This window comes from Hesperophylax consimilis, chromosome 13 (assembly GCF_061612785.1).
Source record: "Hesperophylax consimilis isolate HC1 chromosome 13, BYU_Hcon_1.0, whole genome shotgun sequence".
NCBI classification, from domain to species: domain Eukaryota; kingdom Metazoa; phylum Arthropoda; class Insecta; order Trichoptera; family Limnephilidae; genus Hesperophylax; species Hesperophylax consimilis.
In genome coordinates, this window is record NC_142848.1 from 3,689,921 (window position 1) to 3,715,370 (window position 25,450).

The 25,450-nt window shown below is 37.2% G+C and overlaps 1 protein-coding gene across 1 annotated transcript; it reads right to left on the reverse strand.

Annotated features, from left to right (window-relative positions):
- Positions 1-258: 258 nt before the first annotated feature.
- On the reverse strand, positions 259-24,626 carry PIG-K (Phosphatidylinositol glycan anchor biosynthesis class K). The gene is made up of 7 exons (XM_089638448.1): positions 24,452-24,626; positions 21,877-22,155; positions 18,858-19,066; positions 14,793-14,910; positions 13,759-13,869; positions 12,773-12,948; positions 259-487 (listed from the first exon to the last, which is right to left on the reverse strand). The coding sequence occupies exons 1-7, from the start codon at positions 24,518-24,520 to the stop codon at positions 403-405; spliced, it is 1,047 nt and encodes a 348-aa protein (XP_089494574.1). The 5' UTR covers positions 24,521-24,626; the 3' UTR covers positions 259-402.
- Positions 24,627-25,450: the final 824 nt, after the last annotated feature.

Here is a 25,450-nt window from a genome sequence, read left to right on the forward strand (position 1 = left end):
TGAAAAAAAAAAATTGACATCCATGCGTCATAGAATCGTTGACTTCAACGGTTAAACTTATGAAAGACTGAATCAAGACAAGAATTCTTTTACCAAGGCTTGGGCTCCTTCCAAAATGTTGTATAACAATATTATGAAATAAGACATTCTAACAAAGTCATTTTTTATTTTTTCAATAAGAGATGTAAAACACAGTCGAATTATATCAGTCACTGAAGATTAGTACATAATTGACCCAAAATAAAATAAATACAAAACTTGTATGAGTGAACTTGGTAACTTTTAATTATTTGAGACATGCACAATAATCCAAAACACATTGAAATACATATAAATTGAATAATTTCATCCAACAATAAATACACTCTTGTTCTGGCAAACACTTTGTTCTATCTTTTCATTTCAAGTTTCTGCAAATAGTTGACTGGGAAACAGTTGACTGCTGTAATATTTGGTTGGTTCTTTGACGCCAGCCACATCGGGATTGCTGCAATAAGGAAAATGTTATGAATGATTTAAACTAATACACACTAAAAAATGAACAAGATTAACTCCTCATTACTCTGACCTTCTGACGGGAGGTCAGAGTATTTCCGCTCTATGGAATATTTCTGAACGTATCCGAAAACTAAAAACTGTTTTTGAAAGGTGATGATGACATAAGCTTTCAAAATTTATTATTATTAGAAATAAACAGATAATTTTTGAAATATTAAAATTTTTAATATAAACTTAAAAAAGATTTAAAAATGGCTCATCTTACATTTTTCTATCTAAAAATAATTAATAATCAGTGGCGGCTCGTCTACAGAGGTCTTTCGGTCAATGATCTCCCAAAAAATAGTATATAAGAAAAGACTTTAACAAACTGCCCGATTATTAATTTATTTTTAATATTCATGCATATTCGTATGGTAATAGCGAGTTCCAATGCCATCTAGCGTCCAAATGAGAATCTACTGTAAGTACTTAGCGTGGGTCACGTCAAGTTTTGTCCCCAAGCTTTCTCCTTTCTTTCTCTTTGTTATACATATTATATTATTATATTACATATTATAATATTTTTAGGAAAACATTTTTTTAAGATAATCTCTGGAACTATACATAATCCACCTATTTTGAAAGAGATTAACTTATATGTCCCAGACAAGTATACTCGTGGAAGGTCCCATACCCTTTTTTATGCTCCAAAAGCGAGGACTTCTGCCTATCAGAACGCCCCAGTCAACAGAGCGACTGAACTGCTCAACGAGTCTGCATTGACCATCGAAATTTTTAACGTAACCTACAGGCAGTTTAACAATTATCTTTTGACGTATGTCACAAAGTAGTGAAACTGACCTTTTTATGTGTTTTGCTATACTTTTTGTCTAATTTGTAATCTTCTCCATAATGTATTGGTGAATAACCGTTTTTACGGAGAACATGAAAAATAAATAAATAAATACAGACAATGGAGGTAAACACTAACATGTCTGACGTACGCTTAGTATCATACAAAATTTATTTTAAAGGGATTTTCGGACATGACCGCGGTGAGATAGATATATCTGCGACCCAAAGATTATTAAGGTATTAGAGGGAGATGTGAAAAAATGTCAGTCGTAAGTTTTTTGTGTTATAAATGATAGCCATCTTGAACTTGAATGTTAGTTCGCGAAATTGTTTATCCATTGTTGACGTAATTTGCATGGAATAATTTCAAATTTCAAATTCTGTGGATATCATATCGAAATAAATCGCACACAATTCATTGAATCGTGACAAATGTATTCAAATAAAGTGACAATTAGTTTATGTTACAAGAGAGAAAAATAAAGAGGTTAAAAACAAAAGTAATCAGTGCATTTGCGGGTGCAATAAAATGAATGTATAGGTACTTTTGCTTTTATTGTTTACTTTTTAGATGGACTGAGTTTGGAGTTAATACAAATTTAAATTAAAACTTTTAATAGGAAAAGATCTTTATAAGAAAAAAAAAACTAAAAAAAATTAAATCAAAGAATATTGTACTGCCGGCTTCAGAATAGTTCGCAGATATATCTATCTCACCGCGGTCATGTCCGAAAATCCCTTTAAAATAAATTTTCTTTGATTTAAAGTTTTAATTTAAATTTGTATTAACTCCAAACTCAGTCCATCACAAATTTATTTTTTTTTAGTTTTTTTTAAAGATCTTTTCCTATTAAAAAAAACTAAAAAAAATTAAATCAAAGAATATTGTACTGCCGGCTTCAGAATAGGTGGGGACTGACAAATTAATTACATTTATTGGCGTTTTTATAGTATTCATTACCAGAGATGTGCTTTATTTCAAATAAATCCATTTCAAATGGAAATTTTTTTTTTTTTTTTTTTTTATATTTACTCCACACAGGAGGCCCTGATGAAAATAATTTCCCTCAGGGCCTATGTCATCTTTGGGGATGCTGTGTGGAGGTTCTTTTTGTGGAGAGGAAGGAGTGAACATGGGTCTTGAAGAGTCCCATGTTGTAGGAGGGAGGAAACACAGAGGCCGGCAGTTCGTTCCACAGCCGAGCTGTTGAACTTAAGAACGAATCATAGAAGCGACCCGTTCTCATGTGACAAGTGTCAACTGTGTACAAATGTTGGGCGCGCGTTTGGCGTGTATCCCGACTACGCACCGGTGCCGAAGGGATCAATGACGCTAGTTCCTCAGAGCATCTTCCATTGTAATACCGATAGAACAAGGACAGCATACCTACCTGACGCCTGTGCTCTAAAGATTGCAGTCCGTTTGTTAAGATTGGGGAATCTATCAAACGGACCGCCCGTTTCTGCACAGAGTCAAGGGTTTTTTTCAGGTATTTTGGGGCTCCAGACCAGAGATGGCTGCCAAATTCGACAGTAGGGCGCACTTGCGATTTGTACAGGGTGAGCAGTTGTGTACTATTAAAGTATCTGCGGGCCCTGTACAGTACGCCCAGCTTCTGAGAGGCCAACTTTACTCTAGCTTCGATGGAGCCCCCGTACCTGAGCTGGTCACTTATAGTTACACCAAGCATATCAATGGAAGGCCTGTTCGGAAGATTGCTTCCGTTGAAGGAGACTAGATTATCATTTGGATCCCTTTTAGACGTAATCAGACAGGATTGGGTCTTTGAAACATTAAATTCGACGAGATTATTTTTACCCCAGGAGGAAATACTCTCGAGATAACCGTCCATTCTCTGCTTCAAAGCCCTCCGAGCCGTTGGAGTTTGTGTGCCCTTTGGGGGCTTGTCAAACAAAAAGCTATCATGAACTGTACTGTCATCCGCGTAACAATGAATCGGTGCACATGTCAAAAGGTCATTGATGTGCAACAAAAACAAAGTCGGAGACAGAACCGATCCCTGTGGGACGCCAGCATTTATGGAGTGCGAGGAAGAGGTGAAACCGTCAGCAACCGCCTGAATCGACCTATCCCTTAAAAAGTCAGCAATCCACGTACACAGGGATGCGGGAAGTCCGTAAGAATGCAATTTGTTGACAAGTCCTCGGTGCCAGACCCGGTCAAAGGCCTTGGATATGTCTAGTGCGACCGTTTGGGTCTCACCGTGACGTTCCAGGCACCGCCCCCAAACATGCGTCACATACGCGAGAAGATCACCGCACGAGCGGTTCCGCCGGAATCCGTATTGACGGTCGTTGATAATTTTGTTCTTCTCGAGGTATGTGAGCAGTTTGTCGTTGATCACACGTTCCATCACTTTGGACAGAACTGATGTGATCGCTATGGGGCGGTAGTTGGCCGGGTTGGAGCGGTCACCTTTCTTGGGAATAGGGTGAATTACCGCTTTTTTCCAACCAGAGGGCACAGTGCCACACTTCAGGGACATTTTGAAGAGCTTTGTCAAAACTGGAACTATTTCCGCAGCACACCTCTGCAATACCAGGGCAGGTATTCCATCAGGTCCACTAGCTTTGTTAACATCGAGCCCCCGTATGACGTGGAGTACATCCCGATGCCGGATCCTCAGCTTTTTCATATAGAAGCCGCAGTGAGGAACCGACGGCGGAACAGCACCCCCGTCGTCGAGGGTCGAGTTTTCCGCAAACATTATCCCTAAAAGGTTTGCCTTTTCGGTGGCGGTGTTTGCTAGTGAGCCGTCAGGTCTGGTAAGAGGTGGCAAACTGGGTTTGCAAAAATTTCGACCTATTGAGCCCGCAAGCGACCAGAATGCTCTGCTGCCATGCGGGTAGGCAGCCAGCTTTTTGCTGATCTGCAGGTCGTGTTCGAATTTTGACCTATTGATGATTCTCTTGCATTCCTTTGCCGATTTGTTGTATGCTGATCTGCTTTCGGGCGTTCGAGATGTGTTGTAGGCTCGGTAAGCCGCGTTTTTTCGTCGAACTGCTTCGGAGCATTGTCGACTGAACCACGGCTTTGAGCCCACACCAGTTTCTTTAGTAGTCGATTGTATGAAGCCATCCATCGCCGATTTGATGACTTCACCAATCTCCTGGGCACATCTTGAAGGGTCCGAAGTCCGAAAACAAACAGCTGACCACGGAAAAGCATTGAAATGGGCCCGCATACCGAACCAATCTGCTGACCTATAGTGCCACACTTTTCTCCTCAGCCTCTCATTGGTTGGTCTGAGGCTAACGGGGATTGATGTCGTCACTAGGCAGTGGTCAGATGATCCCAGAGGCGCTGTGACGTCAATCTTATAACCGTGTGGCACAGTAGTTAAGAATAGGTCTAACAGATTGGAGCGGTGAGTCTGGACATCAGGAACCCTTGTAGGCTCCTGAACCAATTGCTCTAATCCGTAGCAAATGGCAAAGGATTCCGCCTGTCGGCCAGCCGAGTCCGTTGGGCCTGAGAACTTCAACCATGGTTCGTTATGAACGTTGAAGTCCCCCAGAACAACAAACTCGGCCGAAGGGTAGCGGGGCAAGAGATCATCAATAGTATCGCTCAAATGTTTGAAGAGCTCGGAAGTGTCTGATTCGCTATGGTTCGGTGAGCGGTATAGACATGCGTAGAATCTTGCCGTACTGGCAAGATTGACGCGCACCCACATTACGTCGAATCTGGAGTTTTCCAGACTCAATAGTCGCACACAGTTGACGTCAGCTCGACTATAGAGGCAGACTCCTCCTTTCAGTCGGAATTTGCTTGCGAGGGTAAAGCCCGGGCAGTCCAGATAGGAGGAGTCTGGCGGCTCGGCTATCTGAGTTTCGGATAGGAAAAGAAGGTTGGGACGTTGGGACAAAAGATGGTGATGGACGGAATTTAAATTTGTGTGCAGGCCGCGAATGTTGGCAAAATTTACCAACAGTTTTGGCCCGCACCGGGGACGCCTGCTACTCGCCGCTGTAAAGATGTTATGTTTGTTTTTATGTATATTCATGATTTTAATTTTTTTTTTTTTTGTTTTTTTTTTTTTTTTTTTTTTTTTTAAGGGTATGAAGTGAAAGGAAGGTCTGGAATGGAAAGGTGTGAGGGGTGGGTAGGAATATGGGGTTCAGGCTGTCCAGGAGTGATGAGCGTTTGGTTCCAGCCCACCCACTGCGGTGCTAGGCGATAGGCTGGGAGAGTCCGGCTGGAGAGGGCATCCAATGCGCCCCAAACGCTGCTGCTGGGTCCCCTCCGGTCACGAACCGGCACAACAGCAGTGGCGGGGTTTTTACACTCGCTGATGGGGCAGCCCACCCTTAGTCGTGAGCCTGAGGGTCGGGCCCCTGTACTATCGAGCGGCCCGGACAGCGGTAACCGGTTGTAAAGGGTCTCCCTCAACCAGCATCTCCCAACCGGCCCGCCACGCAGAAGGTGGGCCGACGCACCCGCCACCAAGACCTGGGCAAACCTTAACCCATGAACCCGGGCACCCCTGCTAAGTCACCAAACGTAGCGAACCACTTGGGGTGACCTGTGGCAGAGGTGTTGGTCATCCAATAAATGGTTCCCAGGGCGGCGGTACCCATTCCCGCCTACCAAATTGTAAGCAAATGTAAGGAAATGCAAAATGCAAAATGGGTATTTTCCATTTTGCATTTTAAATGCTTTTCTAAAAACCATTTTGCATTTTAAATGCTTTTCTCAATGCATTTCCATTTTAAATGCTTTTTTGCAACATTCTTCCTACTATCTCCACTCACCTTTTTTTCATAAGCCCCAAATATCAGTCGGTCCTCAACCTCGCTATGAGAGCTAATTTACATTTATCACGTTGCTCCCTGGTAGGAGCCCTGGCAATTGAGTGATACCATTACAAAAAATACTGATTCAAATACTGAACATAGGGCCATGACGCTGTAATATTAAATGTTAGATAGCAGTTTCTATGTTTTTACGTTGGCAACATTAGTCCCGCCCAAATTTTTTGTGGTTTCATAATCCATAGTCGTGGTGTTTTTGGATTTACCATCATGTTATATGTTTGTTCTACATTGATATCCATTATTAAATGACAAAATTGTTTAAAAATTTTATGATTAAACCATTTTGCATTTTCAATGCATTTTGAAAATAGGTATTTTGCATTTTGCATTTGAAATGCTTTTCTAAAATCCATTTTGCATTTTCAAATGGAAAAGTTTTGACCCATTTCCATTTTGCATTTCAAATGGTTTTGGGTACCCATTTTGCACATCTCTGTTCATTACGCATAAGCAATATGTATTAACATTTCATATTAATTTTTTTTCAATTAAATTTCCACTTCTGGACCCTGGATTTGCCTCTACTGATAATAAAGAAAATTTAAATAAATGATTAAAATATACACCGAGTTTCATAAATTTTTCTCAAATTGCAGTCGGAAACTTTGGTTTCATCGAGATGAACATTTTATCTGTTTTGTTTAAAACTTCTAGATTTGAATATAAAGCGTAGGGTTTTCTCTTTCTAACATTGTTTAGATCATATTTCTCACAATGACGGTAACGGAGACACAACGATTTCTATGACACCTCTATGAGCTGTTTCCAAAAGAGAACAAATTGGCCTGACGGGTTAAAAAAACCACGTATTTTAAAATTATTACGAGCAATAATTACTAGCCTGAATCACCCGCATAAATTGAAAAAATCTTCCGAGAAAAAATAAGTGATGCCAAAGGGAATTGAACCCGCAGCCCTCTTATTGCCGGTCAGCTGCTCTACCATTACGCTACGTCGGCTAATTCCAAACCTGCCAAAAAATTCAATATGTACATTTTTTTTTTTTTTAATATTAACTCCACACAGGAGGCACTGAAGAAAATAATTTCCCTCAGGGACTATGTCATCTTTGGGGATGCTGTGTGGAGGGTCTTTTTGTGGAGAGGAAGGAGTGAACATGGGTCTTGAAGAGTCCCATGTTGTAGGAGGGAGGGAACACAGAGGCCGGCAGTTCGTTCCACAGCCGAGCTGTTGAACTTAAGAACGAATCGTAGAAGCGACCCGTTCTCATGTGACAAATGTCAACCGTGTACAAATGTTGGGCGCGCGTTTGGCGTGTATCCCGACTACGCACCGGTGCCGAAGGGATCAATGACGCTAGTTCCTCAGAGCATCTTCCATTGTAATACCGATGGAACAAGGACAGCATACCTACCTGACGCCTGTGCTCTAAAGATTGTGGTCCGTTTGTTAAGATTGGGGAATCTATCAAACGGACCGCCCGTTTCTGCAGAGTCGAGGGTTTTTTCAGGTATTTAGGGGCTCCGGACCAGAGATGGCTGCCAAATTCGACAGTAGGGCGCACTTGCGATTTGTACAGGGTCAGCAGTTGTGTACTATTAAAGTATCTGCGGGCCCTGTACAGTACGCCCAGCTTCTGAGAGGCCAGCTTTACTCTGACTTCGATGGAGCCCCCGTACCTGAGCTGGTCACTTATAGTTACACCAAGCATATCAATGGAAGGCCTGTTCGGAAGATTGCTTCCGTTGAAGGAGACTAGATTATCATTTAGATCCCTTTTAGACGTAATCAGACAGGATTAAATTCGATGAGATTATTTTTACCCCAGGAGGAAATACTCTCGAGATAACCGTCCATTCTCTGCTTCAAAGCCCTCCGAGCCGTTGGAGTTTGTGTGCCCTTTGGGGGCTTGTCAAACAAAAAGCTATCATGAACTGTACTGTCATCCCCGTAACAATGAATCGGTGCACATCTCAAAAGAAAAACATACTAGTATTTCTTATTCAACAATTATTGCTTATTAGATTTTTACCTGAAAACGACCAGCTTTATTTTTTAAGATTTTTTTCAATTTGTATGGGTGTTTCAGGCTAATTTCTTGTAATAATTTGCTTTCCTTTGTGCTATGCATACAACCTTGTCTATAAAAATCAGTTTATCATTACACTAAAATAAAAATAATCATGTATATATTTCTAAAACAGTAACAAGTAACAGTAATGTGGGTTTAATTCTTACTTCACCGAACAAGCAGTGTTCGCTCGACCCTATTCCAACGTGGCTACTGAAAAAGTGTTGCAATGAAATTGCTCCCTTTTTAGTTCATCTTTTCAACAAGTCACTTAGCACGGGTGACTTTCCAAAATCTGCCTTACTTCTGCCTGCCTTCTGCTACTGAAAAAGTGTTGCAATGAAATTGCTCCCTTTTTAGTTCATCTTTTCAATAAGTCACTTAGCACGGGTGACTTTCCAAAATCCCTTAAATCAGCTATCGTAACTCCATTATTAAAAAAACCACAACTGGACGCTGAAGATCTTTCAAATTACCGACCCGTTTCAAATCTGCCTTTTATATCAAAAATATTAGAAAAAATCGCTGCCTCACAGGTCATATGTCACTTAAATTCAAATGAATTATTAACTAAATACCAATCTGCATATAGACGGTTCCACTCCACAGAAACCGGGTTACTACGTGTTTTGTCGGACATAACTACTGCCATTGAGTCGGGTAAACTGGCACTTCTTTCAGTCTTGGACATGAGTGCTGCATTTGACATGATTGACCATGACTTTCTTATTAAACGATTAGATGAATCATTTGGTTTAAACTGTGATGTTAAGACCTGGCTGACATCGTACCTGGCCAACCGTTTACAAGCCGTAAAAGTAGGAAAAAACCAATCAAATTATGCAACCCTTTCATCTGGAGTACCCCAAGGGTCCGTTCTGGGCCCACTACTCTTCATCCTCTTCACAAATGATGTCGCTAAAATAATAGAATCATTCGGCCTTCTATCTCACTGCTACGCTGATGACCAGCAAGTTTATTTTTACTGCTTACCAGAAGAAATAAACAGTCTAAAAATTCGTATAACTGAGTGTATAGAAGCAATTACTCGCTGGATGACCTCAAATAGATTGAAACTGAATCCCACAAAGACTGAGTTTCTGTGGACTGCTACAAGCAGACGTCAGCATAACATTAAAAACTCCCCAATAACCATTTCCGGAAGTGACATCACTCCAAAAACGTGCATCAAATTACTGGGTGTCAATCTGGACGCTAATTTTTCCCTTAAAACTCAGGTGAACAGAACTGTAAGCACGGGGTTCTTTCAATTAAGGCAAATTAAAGCAGTGCGGAGAAACCTGCCAACAGAGGCGACTAAATTGCTAGTCAATTCCTATGTTGTTTCACGTCTAGATTATTGCAACGGAATATATGCAAGTCTCCCTAAATGTCAAATCAACAAATTACAATCCGTTTTCAACGCCGCGGCAAGGCTTATCACCGGAGTATCTAAATACTCCCACATTTCAGAGCATCTCAAAAATCTGCACTGGCTCAAATGTCCTGAAAGAATCCAGTTCAAGGTATGCTGGATGGTATTTAAGTCACTTAACGGAATGGCTCCGGCTTATTTATCAGAATTGTGTATTCCAGAAGATTCCAATTCCCGACAGTCAACCCTTAGGTCAGCAACGTCATCAGCTATCGGAAGGTTGAAGGAACCAAAGCGCACACCAGATACTAAGTTCGGTGAGCGTGCTTTTGCCGTGTCAGGACCTAAAGCCTGGAATGGACTGCCACATGATTTGAGAATGATCGCAGACTCGACAGAATTTAAGTCTAAACTTAAAACGCACCTTTTCAGACAGTCGTATCCATAATTTCAGAAACCTCCACTTTCACAGTTGACGGCAATTTAAATTTAAATTAACAAAATGTAAAAATACTAAAAATAAAATAAAATAAATAAAAATAATAATTAAAAATAAATAAATAAAAATGATAACAACTAACAATTTGTAGGCTTTTAAGACAGTTAAAATACATTTAAATTAAAATAAAAACTATAGCAGACTTAAGATCATGCGACGACCAGTGTTTTTTGATATAGTGTCCTCTGCGTGCAGTTCTATCTTTTATAAGCATAAACTTTTTAATATAAGTGTGTTTGTTGGAAGTGACTTGCCAGGTAAGTATGTTTTGGTATCTTTTCTAAATAACAAATGTAGATCCTAGGAAATAAATTGTACAGCGCCCTTGAGGTGATTTTTCACAAAAACGGCGCTCTACAAATTATCCAATTATTATTATTATTATTATTTAACTTCTTAGTTGGCATGTTTGATAAGTAAGCTATGGGCTCCTTTTTAAGTATATATGGCCGTGGTGCATTGAATAAATATTTACTCTTATCAGTCTTTTGTACATTTGACCATCAATTTGGCATTTACTTTTGAATTCAAGGTAAAATAATAATAATTGCAGGTTAATAGATGGCACTTATGGAATTCCGAATTGCGTTAGTTAACTACGTACAAGTCGAAATTATCAGTATCTTCATTGGATTAATGATCAGAGAAGATAAATAATAATACTTTCTGAAGTGTTCATTGATTACAAACGTTGAAGGATGTTAGAAATCGATAATTATTGTAGCAATTTATTATAAGCAATAATTAGTCTATTCTAAATATCCATACAAATTGAAAATATCTCCCGAGTAAAAATAAATGCCGCCGACGGGAATTAAACCTGGACCTTCTGATGTCCGGTCAGGTGCTCTAGACCATTGAGCTACGTCGGCTTATTCTCAACCCGCCAAATAATTCAATATGTACTAGTGTTAATGTTAGTTAGCGCCCTTTGTGGCAGCTGGACGCGTCATGCCGTCTTCCAACCGCTTTGTCTTTTTTTAGTATTTTCAAGGGAAACGAGGCAACATCCCTTTGAAATTATTTTAAAAATCAGTCAATCAACATTTAAAATTAACTTACCAATTAGTAATCAGAACTTTATAGTAATGTGATTAGAGTGCAGTGTGTTAAAAATGAATAATCGAAAATTGTGTAAAAATATTCTAAATTCGATGAAGTTGAACTTGGGACGAGAATCGGTAACTGTAGGTACGCCAGATGTTTTCAATGGAATTCTTGGAAGCCCTAACAAGTGCCCAGAGTAATTTATTATGACAATGCACCACTAACATAATCACCAGGAACAAGTGTACAAGGAGATGGACTTGCCGAACGTCACAGATGTGCGGCTAAGGTTTGTTATCTATGTGAGGATATTGTGTCAGCGCTCTATTAGCAGCAGACACATACCTGGACGGATGACGAACCTCGTGCTGGCACTGTTGGTGGGCACGGTGTACTCTTTCGCTGCAGCAGCTGGTCCAGTTTCCTCACCACCAAGGATTCTTGCTGCAGAGTCTCCATCCTCTACCTTCGTCGAATGTCACAGCGGTGCTGCCAAGGTCTGGAATCCATGAGAGGACATTGTGTCAGCGCTCTATTAGCAGCAGACACATACCTGGACGGATGACGAACCTCGTGCTGGCACTGTTGGTGGGCACGGTGTACTCTTTCGCTGCAGCAGCTGGTCCAGTTTCATCACCACCAAGGATTCTTGCTGCAGAGTCTCCATCCTCTACCTTCGTCGAATGTCACAGCGGTGCTGCCAAGGTCTGGAATCCATGAGAGGACATTGTGTCAGCGCTCTATTAGCAGCAGACACATACCTGGATGGATGACGAACCTCGTGCTGGCACTGTTGGTGGACGCGGTGCACTTTCTTGCTGCAGCAGCTGGTCCAGTTTCCTCACCACATAGGATTCTTGCAGCAGATTCTCCATCTTCGTGTCACCTGTTTCTGTACTTCATTTTATTTAACTTAATTTCAATTTCAATTTGTAATATTTGTAATATCTGCATTAACTGTAAAGCGCCCCTGAGGTGATATCTCACAAAAGCGGCGCTATATAAATCATCCAATAAATAAATAAATAAATAGTGCTTCAATCAACAATTACTGCTTTTTATTTTATTTTTTTTCACCTGTAAACAACCAACTTTATTTTCCTTTTCATCGGGAAATATTTTCAATTTGTATGGATATTTCGGGCGACTAATTATTGCTTATAATAATTTGTTATCCTTTGTGCTATGCATAAAAAAACCTCGTCTTATAAACATTAGTTTATCATTAAAAAAAATAACTATTGTAGCTAAAACTAATTATTGTAGCTTCAACCAATTATTATAGCTTTAACTAATTATTATAGCTTTAACTAATTATTGTAGGTTCAACTAATTATTATAGCTTTAACTAATTATTGTAGCTTTAACTAATTATTAAAGCTTTAACTGATTATTGTAGCTATAGTATAATATTATTTATTATGTATGACTCTTGATAAGACCCGACTCAAGTATATGATTCACTTGATGGTGATATGTCTTCCCCCAGGCGTCCATGACTTCTTCTAGCATTCACTTAAGCAATCACATAGCAATCGGTGGCGCAAAGAGGAAGATGGAACGTAAACAATGATGATGTTAATTTTCATGCATAAAAATGCCTGCATTATGTATACATACAAGGTAGTATAGAATTATGAATTACTTTTTGTTGAGTTTTGTGGGCGGGGCGGCGGTGATGTTGAGCCCCTTCAGGGTGATCTCCATGGGCCGAACTGACCCGAAGAAGTCTGTCACTGGAACTTTGTTGGGGTCCCGACCAAACAGATCTTTACGCACTCCTACCGTCGACTTGCAGACGCTCTTTGGGCACACTTTGAGCTGCAAATAAAATAATACATCACTACAACAAAATAACATTTTCAAGGTTTATGCAAACATTTAAAGAAAATGCATGCATTAATCTATATGTCTATATGCATTATGTCCACTGCTGGACTGAATTATTTGGGAATAATAATATTATTGCTTGTTCATAAGTATTATATCAATACATATAGTCAGAGATATATTGTTAAAATAGGAAACAATAATAATTATTAAGCTGTTGTAATTACATTGTGAGAGTATGGTAATAAATTAAAGTTTTGTAATATTAGTGCAATTAGTGCATTAGGCGCAATTTCACTCTAATTATTAATAGTTGAAATGAGAGTGAAATTGCGCCCTTGACAATTTTGGCATGTGCCAAGACACTTTGGCTAATAAATTATGCTTAGGACAAAACATCATTGAGATGCAGTTGGAAATGAAAAGATATAATTTTTAATTTATTTATTGAAATAACTCACAAGCATCCAGCCTCTCTTCATGCCTATCAAGCCATTTCAAATAAAATTAACAATCCTGAATGGTGGTCTCTTGCCAGAGAGCTACTGAAAGTATCACCCAAATAATGATTGCAAAAACACACAAAATCAAAGTTTTTATAAATTAATAGTTGGCAGAAACTATTTAAAATGAGATTTTGACTGTAACAAAAAATGGCTCATCATATTATTATAACTGGAAATCCTCCATTTTTAAGTACATCACGTCAACTGATGGGTATGTTACAAAAATAATAATAATTGGATAATTTCTACTTTTGTGAAAAATCTCAAGGGCGCTGTGATATGTTTTGATACTTACAAATTCTCCCATGGTCTTCTTACTGTCTGGCTGAACTCTCTCCAGGAATTCCAGGGCAAAGAATGTGTATCTGTCGATTATGTAAACTCCAATCACAGAGTCAATGTGATGCTGAAAGACAGAAAACAGACTTAGTACATTCTCCTGGTACATTCTAACAACACAAATACAGATTGTGTACCACCTCAGTCGGGAGTAGTCCTGTCCTGGTGCGACCATTTCACTGTATTGTGCTCTGAGAATGGGAAGGAATTTGGGTTTTAATCAGCCAGTATGCACAGCAACCTAGAGCCGATATAGCAATGCAGGATATAAAGGGATCAAAGAGCACTAGATTGCCTCAAATGATCCTTTGAATTTTTCTTCTCCACATTTGAAATAATTTGTTTATATTCTTCAGTATCGTACGTAATCCCGGACACTAAATCAAGCATTGACATTAAGATACATAGAAGCTTTCAAAATATAAGTCTTTAGGCGCATCCTCAAACAACCCTTAACAGATGAATCGTAGAGTTACAAAATCCTCTCGGGTTTTTTTGTAAATCGGGAGATAATTGTGAAAATTTGTTTAGAACACCTTGATTAAAAGAAGAATAGATATATATTTTATGATAAATATTTAAATATGTAATAAATAATTACACTTTATTCTCTTGATATTATTTTTACTTTCAATATATTTCACATTTTTTTTATGAACCTTTCAAAAACACCAGAAATTTCCAGGGACTAATGTAGAGTCATCAGAATAAAGTGCAACATCATGACCACATCGTGAGGGGTGCCAAATGCAAGGTCGCCCAGCAGTTGAAACTTGGCACAGCATCTCATGACTTTGAAACTTGTATGAATGGTACGGGGGCAATGACATTGCGTTAGTTGTTTGTAGCAGAATTCTTCCTTGATGATATTCAACCCTTCGATAGGAGACCGCACCAAAGAAAGAAGAAGGTTGGAATATGTACTATGGAATTTAATAACCAAGTCATGTTAAAACTATTAAAGTGCCAAGTTAACAATACAATGCTCACCGAAAGTGAATCTTCACCAACAAGGCTGCTCGCTACCGCCAAGATGTTGGGAGAGTAGAATTTCTCATACATCGAAGCCGCTTGGCAAGTATCTATCATGAAGAATATCTCATTGTATCTGGAATACAAAAATCATTAAATGACAGTAATCGACAGCAGCTTAACTATACTAAAATAATATGTACATATATTCGTTGGATTATCTGTTTTTAGGGTTACTTTACTTTATTGACATTTGCCCTTTCTACAATGCGCTGACAATTTGTCAAATAATCTTTAAAACACTTTACGCATTTATTAAAAAAAATTGTATGTCAATGTCTGAAGATGTACTTTTGTAGTAGGAAATGATTTTATAAGATAATATTGATGAGAACAGTTAGTATGACAAACACTTTTAATATTACGTACCAAATATTTAGCACTCATTTTTATTTTTCATTGAAGGAAAAATAAAAGTACGTTTACTATTCAATTATTAATATGATATCTGTAGTATTGTAGCATAGAAAGAATCAACCATAATAATTATCATAACTGCAGAATAGATAGTAACAGTTTATTTTTAAATAAAAGCAGGCACACACATATTGGTTTATATTTTAACACCTTAAAGTCAACATTTTAATAATTTTGTAGGCCTTATGCACTTATATTTTTAAAAGTATGTATGTGAAATGTTAGATTACGTTTTCCAAATCTAAACATAGCATTCAGAAAATATCTCTTCTTTTAAACTGAGAGTAGCTTCCACACTACTGTGTAAGTACATAGTAGATAGGCAGACATATTGTGTGTTAAAAGTATTACGATCGTTGATTTTAAGGGTAATAAGCCATTTAAGTTTTTAAAATTAAATAATAATGGTTACTATTAAAAATAAAATTAAAATGAAGTTCTACAAATTAAAAATTAAAAAAATAGAAAAAAGGAATTCCGCCGCTAACCACATTAAAGAGGATTAACATCAGCAACACGGTATAACTTATCCACAAATAAACACACTTCACTAAATCTACATCTACACATCTGCCTGCCCTTAGGATAGACAACACTGCAAAGCTGTCTGAAACATTGGTTATAGAAGGAGGAAACGCTATATCGTCCCTTAGCTTACAACACCGCTCAAGTCGAAAATTGGCGGTTTTCACATTTTAATGCCGATAGATAGAGCTGCTCATTGCGCGTCTAACCATTGGTCACATGATATAGATTTCAGTCAATTAGAAGCCTTAATTCAAAAAGTAGTAACAGCGCGCAAGTCGGTTAGCCTCTCAACACCGCACAAGTCGTTAGTCTGTCATACATTTCTCGTAAAAGTACTTCGCGCTCCGTGATTATTATATTTTTATGTGAGTTTTATCGCTGAAAGGTCTTTGCAAGATGTTTTAATAGAAGATTAAGAGGTAAGCTATATAATACAGTAATGTTTATTCATTATCACATAATATTCATATAGAAAGAAATCATTATTGAATATCTTCATTTACTTAAGCGGTGTTTACTAACCAGCTTTTTTAACTTGGGCGGTGTTTCAAAATGTATTTTATTTCTTTGAGGAAGCTCAATAATTGAAATACACTATGGATGGAAAAGAAATTGATTCATGGAGTTCAGGTGATGATAGTGTTTTGCAAGAAATCTAAACTCAGATCATGTGACAACATAACGAACAAAAGCGGCAATATTTATTTGAAAATTTCTGGAAGAACATGAACTGGGAGGAGCAAAGATCATTTATAACTTCTCATGTTAATAAAGTACCAAAGAAAATTACAAAAAATCCAGAAATCATCCAAAAGAACTGATAGTCGAACTTACGTTTTCACGATTGATAATGTACGTCACCAAGTTTGTAAAAAAATGTTCTTGGCCACTCTTGGCATTAAAGATTCGTTTATAAGATATTGGCTGACAAAAACAGACTGTGCCATGCCTCCAGATTTGTCTACTTCAACCAGTAACCGCAGAAATCCAGAGAAAATTGAAGACCACAAATATGTTGAAAAGTTTTTAGCAGGTCTTCCAAATATGCCGTCGCATTACTGTCGTGCTAAAACATCACGAGAATACTTAGAACCAATTTTCTCGAACATGACACAGCTCTACCACACATATCAAGAGAATTGTGAGTTAGAGGGTAGAGAATGCCTTGGTTGTAAATTATTTGACAAATTATTTTTGAAACTCAATCTGAGCCTATTCTACCCAAAGAAAGATCAATGTAACGATTGTTGCAGTCATAAAACTGGAAACATTACGGATGAAGAATACGCACAACATGTTTTGAAGAAAGATCGAGCCAGGAGAGAGAAAGATACTGACAAAGATATTGCACAGTCCGGAGCTTGTCATGTATTCACACAGGATGTTGAATCAGTAAAATTGGATCCGTATCTTCAAGCTAATGCAATTTATTATAAAACTAAATTATGCATCCATAATTTTACATTATACAATTTAGCAACTAAAGAAGTAATGTGTTATTGGTTCGATGAGTCAAATAGCACACTTGAAGCCTTTGTTTTTGCTTCATGCTTAGTAGACTATCTAGAGAAAGTTTTGAGCCAGAAATTATTGCCTGTGATTTTATATTCCGATGGCTGTTGTGCTCAAAATCGCTATGTTACCTTAAGCAATGCTTTATTACGTTTAGCGATTGAAAAAAATATTGTTATTACTCAAAAGTACCTGGTAAAAGGCCATACCCACATGGAATGTGATTCCGTACACATTGCAATAGAGTGTAAATTAAAAAGTAAAGAAATTTACCTTCCACAACAATACATGGCTATTGCTAAAACCGCTAGAAGTGATCCTATGACTTACGAAGCTCCTTATTTGGACTATACCTTTTTTACCGACTTTTCGAAAGAATTAATTTATAAATCTATACGGCCTTGTAAAAAAGCAGGTGACCCAGCCGTCACAGATGTACGTATGCTAGAATACAGACCAAATGGCACAATGTGGTATAAAATTGGTATTGATGACGAGCTTCAGCCGTTACCACATCGTCCCACGCCAATTAACAGCATTAAACAAATAAATCACCTGCAGAAATTGTATGCAGCTAGAATACCAATTACAAATCGGAAGTATAAAGATTTGCAAGACCTAAAAAGTGTATTACCATCTAGTTGCCACTCTTTTTATGATGACCTTCCGCACAGCAATCGCTAAAGACTGCAACTAACTATTAGACTGGAGATTTCGAGTATATTTTTTTATTTTTATAATTTTATTACTATTATATCTTGTTTAGTTGGAGTTTATTAAAGACTATGTTTTAAATATTTTCCTGGTAAAATAAAAAATAATAATAATAATTGCACTTAGGTACGCTCTAAAGGTTCGTCTGTCATCAAATAACTCAAAGCAATTAATCTCAACAATGTTATTCTTAAGATTTAGGTTATAAATACCTATTTATAACGATTGTTAATTATTTTTGAAATATTTCTTGATAAAAACTTTTCTTTGTAAATCATCTTTAATACCTTATTCCCTAACATTTCCGCAAGCAACACCGCCTAAATCTAATAAAATATCAGTCAACACAGCTCAAGTCATAAAATAAAAGTTAAAATAAAGTAAATTGTCAAAGTAAGTAAAAATAATTATTTCTTAACCTCTAACTAGGGTATTTATTAAGTAATAACAGAAAAAATCCACCGATTTTTTAAAATAAACAGTTTTTTTCGTCTCCTGTAAAGTTGGTAAAAATGACTTATGCGGTGTTGTTAGCTAAGGGACGATATGGATTTAATAGGTAATAAACACGGCTTATTACCTATTCAATCAATCATGATAACAGCTCATCATCATCACGGCGCTACATACCACGGTGGGATTTGTACTTCTCCACAAATGGCTACCACTGGCTGCGGTCCCTCGCTATTCGCGTCCAGTCCTCCATCCTTCCCATCCTCCTCCATGCAATCTATCAACCTTTTTCTCGGTCTACCTCTGGGTTGCTTTTACTGAGACACCCACTTAAAATGTTAGTGTCCATTTGCTGTATGTACGGCTATGCCAACAATGTCTTAAAAAATTAAGTAAAACCTCCGCTTCTGCCACATCTGCTCTAGCGCGTCGGCCATCTCCTGGCTGGTGACCTCCTCAGAGTCCTGAAACTTGAGGAAGCCGTCGCCCCCGTGGCCCGTGAGGTAGATTAGCACGTTGCTGCCCTCATCCGTCAGCAGCTGCTTGGAGCGCGGTGTGCCGGGGGGAAGGCGCCCCGTCAACAGCCGCACAAAGTTCTCCACCGTTACCTGTAATTGTGGTCAAACTTTCTCAGAAGGTGGTTAAAGGGTGCCTAAAAAAACAGTTTTCGGTTGTTCAAGGGATCTTGAAAGAAAATCATGCGGGTAACCTTATAATGGAAAGAAAGAGGCGGACAGACTATGAGGATCAGAATTGTATAGGGACGTAAAAGGCTGAAAACTGGAGGCAAATGGTGAGAGATCGTAATCAGTGAAGAGAATTTGTGGAAGGTCGAATCACACCCAGGGAAGTAGTGCCGTGGTGAACGTTATAAAAAATATGGGTTGCAAATTAGGTTTTTATGTTATTTTAGAGACTGAAAACACAAAATTAAAATTATTATTTTTTTAATGATAAACTAATGTTTATAAGACAAGGATTTTTATGCATAGCACAAAGGATAATAAATTATTATAAGCAATAATTAGTCGCCTGTAACATCAATACAAATTGAAAATATCTCCAGAGTAAAAATGAATGCCACTAATTTTCAAGTTTTAGTTAGTTTATTTGTATTGATATTACAGGCGGCTAATTATTGCTTATAATAATTTATTACAAAATTAAAAATTCACGTGTGGGAATCTTTTGTGGGGGTTTGAATGTAAATACATATTAGGATTATTTTCTGTTTTTAAATATTATGTATGCAAGACTACCAAATGTGTGAGGTGAAAGAATAAACTTAAGAAATTTCTGGCAGCCTTTTTTCAAGAATCTCAAGATTATTAGATCAGATGTGAACAGGCTAAAGTAGTACAACAATGTTCCCAGGGCCGGCCCTGTGCAGGTGTAATTGGAACGGTCCGCTCAGGGCGCCGACTTGCCAAGGTGCCAAGGTGCTGATAAATACTAACACTTAACACAGCACCCTTGAGGTTTTACTAGCGCCAGGCGCCATTTCGCTCATTGCCGGCCTTGATTGTTTCATTATTGGAGAACACAGTTCATGGAATTAGAATAATTATTTCACTCTGTCTTTATTGTGATTATTATTGTGATCTTGTGTTTGCTTTTCTTAAAAATAACTTCTCAAATCAATTTTCCAATAATAATATACAATTGAGTTCCTAGCGTTTCCATCTAAACTATGAATTCCCGCCAATAATCCATTTGTCAAAATGAACTTCTTTGTTTTTGTTTGGTATAATTTGAAAATAGAATTCAACATTCAAACGGGAAGGAAAGTATTACTAGAAAGTACCTACCCCAAATGTGTTAGAATATTGACCCTAAAAATAAAAATTTGATCCAGCAATGTTAAGGGATAACTCTTATAAGTATCCTTTATTAGAGCCCGTTATTGCATAGCATTTCCGTGTCAGAAGGAACCTTGTAATTCTAATGGATCGATATATTAACACACTTTAATCGGGAAGAGTAGTTCTACCCGTTCGGTCGATTGATGCTTAACGTCGGGAAGGGTAGTTCTACCTTCTGCGCCCGCCTCATTTCAATGGCAGAAAAGAAGAAATTATCTGATGTTTTTATATGAACATTATATACCAATCTCTTTATAAAGGTCCCAACTATATGTACATAATTATCAAATTGCAATGCAAGTCTTTTTTTTGTATTTATCTTGGAGTTTTTTGTGTACATCGATATTTCAACTAAAATGGCTATTATTATTGAACACCTGACACTTGATAAGTATTGCGTTTGAAGATCAACGAAATAAGTAATTTAGATAACATATTCTGTTATTCTAATAATTCAATTCCTGGAACCAGGGTTTTTATGACCATGAAACCCGAAACAAATCTTTCTATCTCTGTTCCGCACCCACTCAACTTCTAGGTGCGAGCGAGAGGAGAGTGTCGAGCATTTAAAAACAGCAGGTATCGGCAAACACAGTTAGGCGGACCATAATAAATATTTACAAGTGCGTGCCAGTTTTTAAAAAGCAAATTGTCCTACGATTGTGTTCCGAGGAGATAATATTTATATTTGCTTTTTCAAACCTTTCAAAATGGATTCTGAAAATTACGAAAGTGATAACGAAATCGTCGCAGATAATTTATCTGCCTGTTCTAGTAATTATTTGCCTGAATTATATAGTGAAAGAGAAGAATCTAATGGAAGTGAAGAAATTCCTTGTAGGAAAAGAATGTCAGTGATGCCATTACAGTTCAGTGATTCTGAAGAAAGTGATATGGAGGAAGAACAAGGAAATATTAGATGAACAATTTTTAGACGTAAACTGTAACTGATTATATAAAGGTGATTAAAAACTTAAACCTAATAGTGTATGGTGAAAAAAATAAACAATATTATGTGAGCAATACGAGAAGCATTCTACGCTAAGTGATTATTCTAAATTTCATTTGAAAAAATAACCAATATTATAAGCACGTTCCGATGGTTTTGGTCCGCTGTATCGTGCGAGAGGCAATTGCACACGTGGTATTTCAATGAGTAATAATGTGTTACTCTGACGATACTTGAGAAGTGGCAATTGTTTTTGTTTTTATAATGATTTGGGCTTGGTGAAAATATAATAATTTGTAATTTTATAAAATTGAAACCTAGTTTATACTTAAAAAATTGAACACTAATGACTCAACAATGACTTTGTTTTCGATTTATTATGTTGCATTAGAAATAATACTTGGTTTTCAGCTACAAATTATATAGCTTGGGTATGCTGAGTTAGTATGTAGAAAATTTTATTGAAATATTTCCATTATTTACGAAGATATAGCGATTTAAAACAAATTAAACAAATTCGCGCGGGACCTTTATTTTCGCCCGTTTTCAGCGGTCAGCCGGCGAAAAAATAACCCGATCAAAGTGTGTTAAAATTCTTAGAACTTACCTCGTAACCCCTGTAATCCACCTCAACATCATCCCCGTAGACATTAATCTGCTGATCATCATTGTTAAAAACGGTGGCGGGGCGGGGATTCCTCGGGTTGCAGGCCATGTCGTCAGCGACCATCAGGATGATCTGGCTGTCGGGGATGCCGAGACGCTTGACGCTGCGGTAGATGGACAGCACGTTGGCCACGTGGCGGTAGTTGAACCAGAAGCGGGAGGTGTCCACCAGCACGGCCCAGTTATTGGAATGGCCAGATGCATTTATATCCGTTGAGAGCTGGAAGTAGATATGAAGAAATTAAGTTAGTTCAAAGTTATTCCTGGCTGTCACATATGGGATCCAAGAAATTTCACTAAAACACACACTGTGTCAAAACATATGGCTTGATAGGATAGATTGAGTTGAAACGGCCGGCATTGGGAATTTTACCTCTTCAGTCCTCTGGCATATTAACCGTTATATTTCCTAAAGATGCTGACAGAAAGTCGGAGAATTTGTGGGTATTTCCAATTCTCAATAAAACTGAAATAAATGGGATATTTCTGAAGGTATCTGGAAACTATTTTTGGAAGGTTCGACGCGAATACGCTTTTAAATTGTATTATTACAAATAAACATATGATTTTTTTAAGTGTTAAACTTTGAAATCAAACATTAAAAAGTTTTAAAAATGGCTCGTATTACGTTTTTTTGTCTAAACACCGAACCACAGACATAGGAATTAATAGACGAGAAGATAATGGCGAGGGGTAAAATCAACTGTTGAAGAACGAAGAGAGTAAGGCTGACTGTGATTCGTCAATAAATCAATCTGACAGTAAATAGGCATCTCGCATTATAATATCACCATTTACTTCTTAAAAGTAAAACCTGCTTTTGAATGAATAGACATTTTTACATGGGAGCGCAAATTACTCGCCACGTTATGAACAAATTTGCGAAGTCCAAATTCGGCAAAAAAATTCGGTTCTATTTTCAGAGTCGAATATTTCGTTTAAGTATTAAGTTAAGACACTTTTATAAATGTTCATAATTTACTTCCCAGCAACCAACCAGCTTTGTGTTTCGCGTCCAGACGTTTCTCGATGTGATAGTATATGTTTCTAAAACTGATCTATATTATACGATGTGAATATGCTTAAAATAAAGTAAAATAATGCTTATATATGGAATGTAATACGACAATTGGGTTTATTCTCTTTTTCACATCTATTTTTACAAGTTTTCATAGTACAAGTCAACATTTTGCCGTGTTATTTCGTAAAATGAACCGATGATGCCTCGACCATAGTTCGCACAAGAATGATGACGTCACGTTTTCAAATTTCACTTGAGGCCATACGCGAGCACAGCCGGCTCCAATGGAACCGGTATGGGGAGTGGGGATAATACGCTTTTAATCACTTAGGGCAGGTCTACTAATATTCATATGTCTATGCACCGAACTAAAATTACTGATAGAAAAAAACACATATTTTACTAGACAGATGAATTATAAACATTATGGCCACCTCAATTTTTTGTTGTTTCATATAAAATAATTAATAAAAAATTCAGTTTCATACATTTTTTCAAATTACGGTTGGAACCTTTGGTTTTAATTATTTTGTTGTTCTATGTTTGAATATAAAGCTTGGTGTTTTCTCTTTCCAACACCGTTTAGTTCATATGTCTAACTATAACGGTAAGGTAGACAAAACCATTTCTATGAGACCATATGAGTTGTTCCGAAAAGCAAACAAATTGACCGTACGGGTAATATATGTTTGTTCTCAAAGCCGAAAAAATTTGCTTGAGGAGTGAAACCACAGGATTTTTCTTTAATATTGGTTTGTATTTTGGATACTAAGACAAAAGACCTTTTATTTAGTTAAGATGGATAGTTGAGTAAAAAATAAGGCACTTATTAGTTTAACATCTGCCAAACATTTTTATTCTTCACATGTATCCTCACAAGAGGTCCCGTGGTTGTAATATGTAAAAATTAATTGGTTTGGGTTTTCCCTTACAACTTGTGGATTCGCTAGAAGTGGCTGTTGAATAGGTGAATCGTACAGGAAAGGGGTTTGTTTATTGATATCTTGACGTAAAATGTGCCGAAATATTATTTTGATATGCACTTTAGATGAGCAACAATTTCATACATTTTGAACAGGCATGACAGGCATACCGAGTACTCTTAATTCCTGATACCCAGCTCAAATTATCACAATCTGACAGATACTAGAAATAAAGTTGTGCATGAGACAACAATGTTTTGAATAATCCTCGACTTAATAAATGAGTGGTATTATCTCTTACTATGTATTTTACCTCACTTTTTTCAAATTACAAGAAGGCAGTTTTTTAAGAATGATTTGGTTATCAGTTGATTATTTGACGTCTGACTCAGTAATTTAAAAATTACAAGTATTTTCTAGTGAACCTATAAAAGTTTACAATCAATAAATTTTACGTTTTTTGAATAAATGAGTAGTAAAGCGTCAAAATAATTAAAATCAAACCTGAAAATAATAAAATTATTTAAAAATAAATGCAAAAGAGAGAGATAACAAAATTAAGTTAGAAATACCTCATTTGGTAGTACAGGATTGAGACTAATTAATAAAAGGGAGACAGATATAATTCCGACACCCAGCATTTTTCTAAAATAAAGAATATCGTCTGAAAAATAAATTGCACTAAATTACTAATATATTTTATTATTTTGACAGAAAACCGGCATTCTTTTATTGACGTTTGTTCGAGTGTTGCCATCTCAAAGTAAAATCTCGAAAATAATGAATATGAATGCGTGGTTCTTATCTTAAATTGGAGTGGCGAGGGGTGCAAATAGCCATTTCGTATAGTACAATATTTAGGTATGATTTGATATTTTCACGGCCAAAAGTATTATAGTGATTTGTTTTTGGGGTATTATGCCGTGTTGCGCTACCTCCTTCTTTAGTCAACGTTTCGGACAGCATTGAAGTGTCCATCATCAGGGCAAATGTGTAATCTAAGGTTGATTTTTTATTTTTTTTTGATTTTATGGATTCTTTCGTAATCCTCTAACTAGCTAGAGCTTATAACAATACCCTTCATGTTTCTAAATAACTAGTACTGCGGCTGATTAGCCTTATTACTATCACCATCTGATGGTTGTATTTAATTGACTGATTTTATGTTACATTAATAAGTTTTATGAGGAAAAATTCTTAACTGGATAAAAAACCTCAAAAAAATGACAAGAAAAAGAAAAACAATAAGTTCTGAACTTTTTACGCTGTTTTACTTTGTGATTTACTGAATGTATTTCAGCTAAGTTCAGTTGGCAAGCTGTATGGTAGAATTTTGATTGAAAGGGTAAGAAAGGAAACAAAGGATAAAATATGGGATGTGCAAGGTGCTTTTATGAGTGGAAGGGGGTGCATGGACCAGATCTTCTCATTGCGTATGCTTGTAGATCTACAAAAAGCATACGACCGAGTCGACAGGAAAAAGCTATGGAAGGTGTTGTCCAAGTATGGAGTGAATGCGAATCTGACTCAGGCAATTGCGTCTCTATATGAGGGAAGCGTTGCATGTGTTA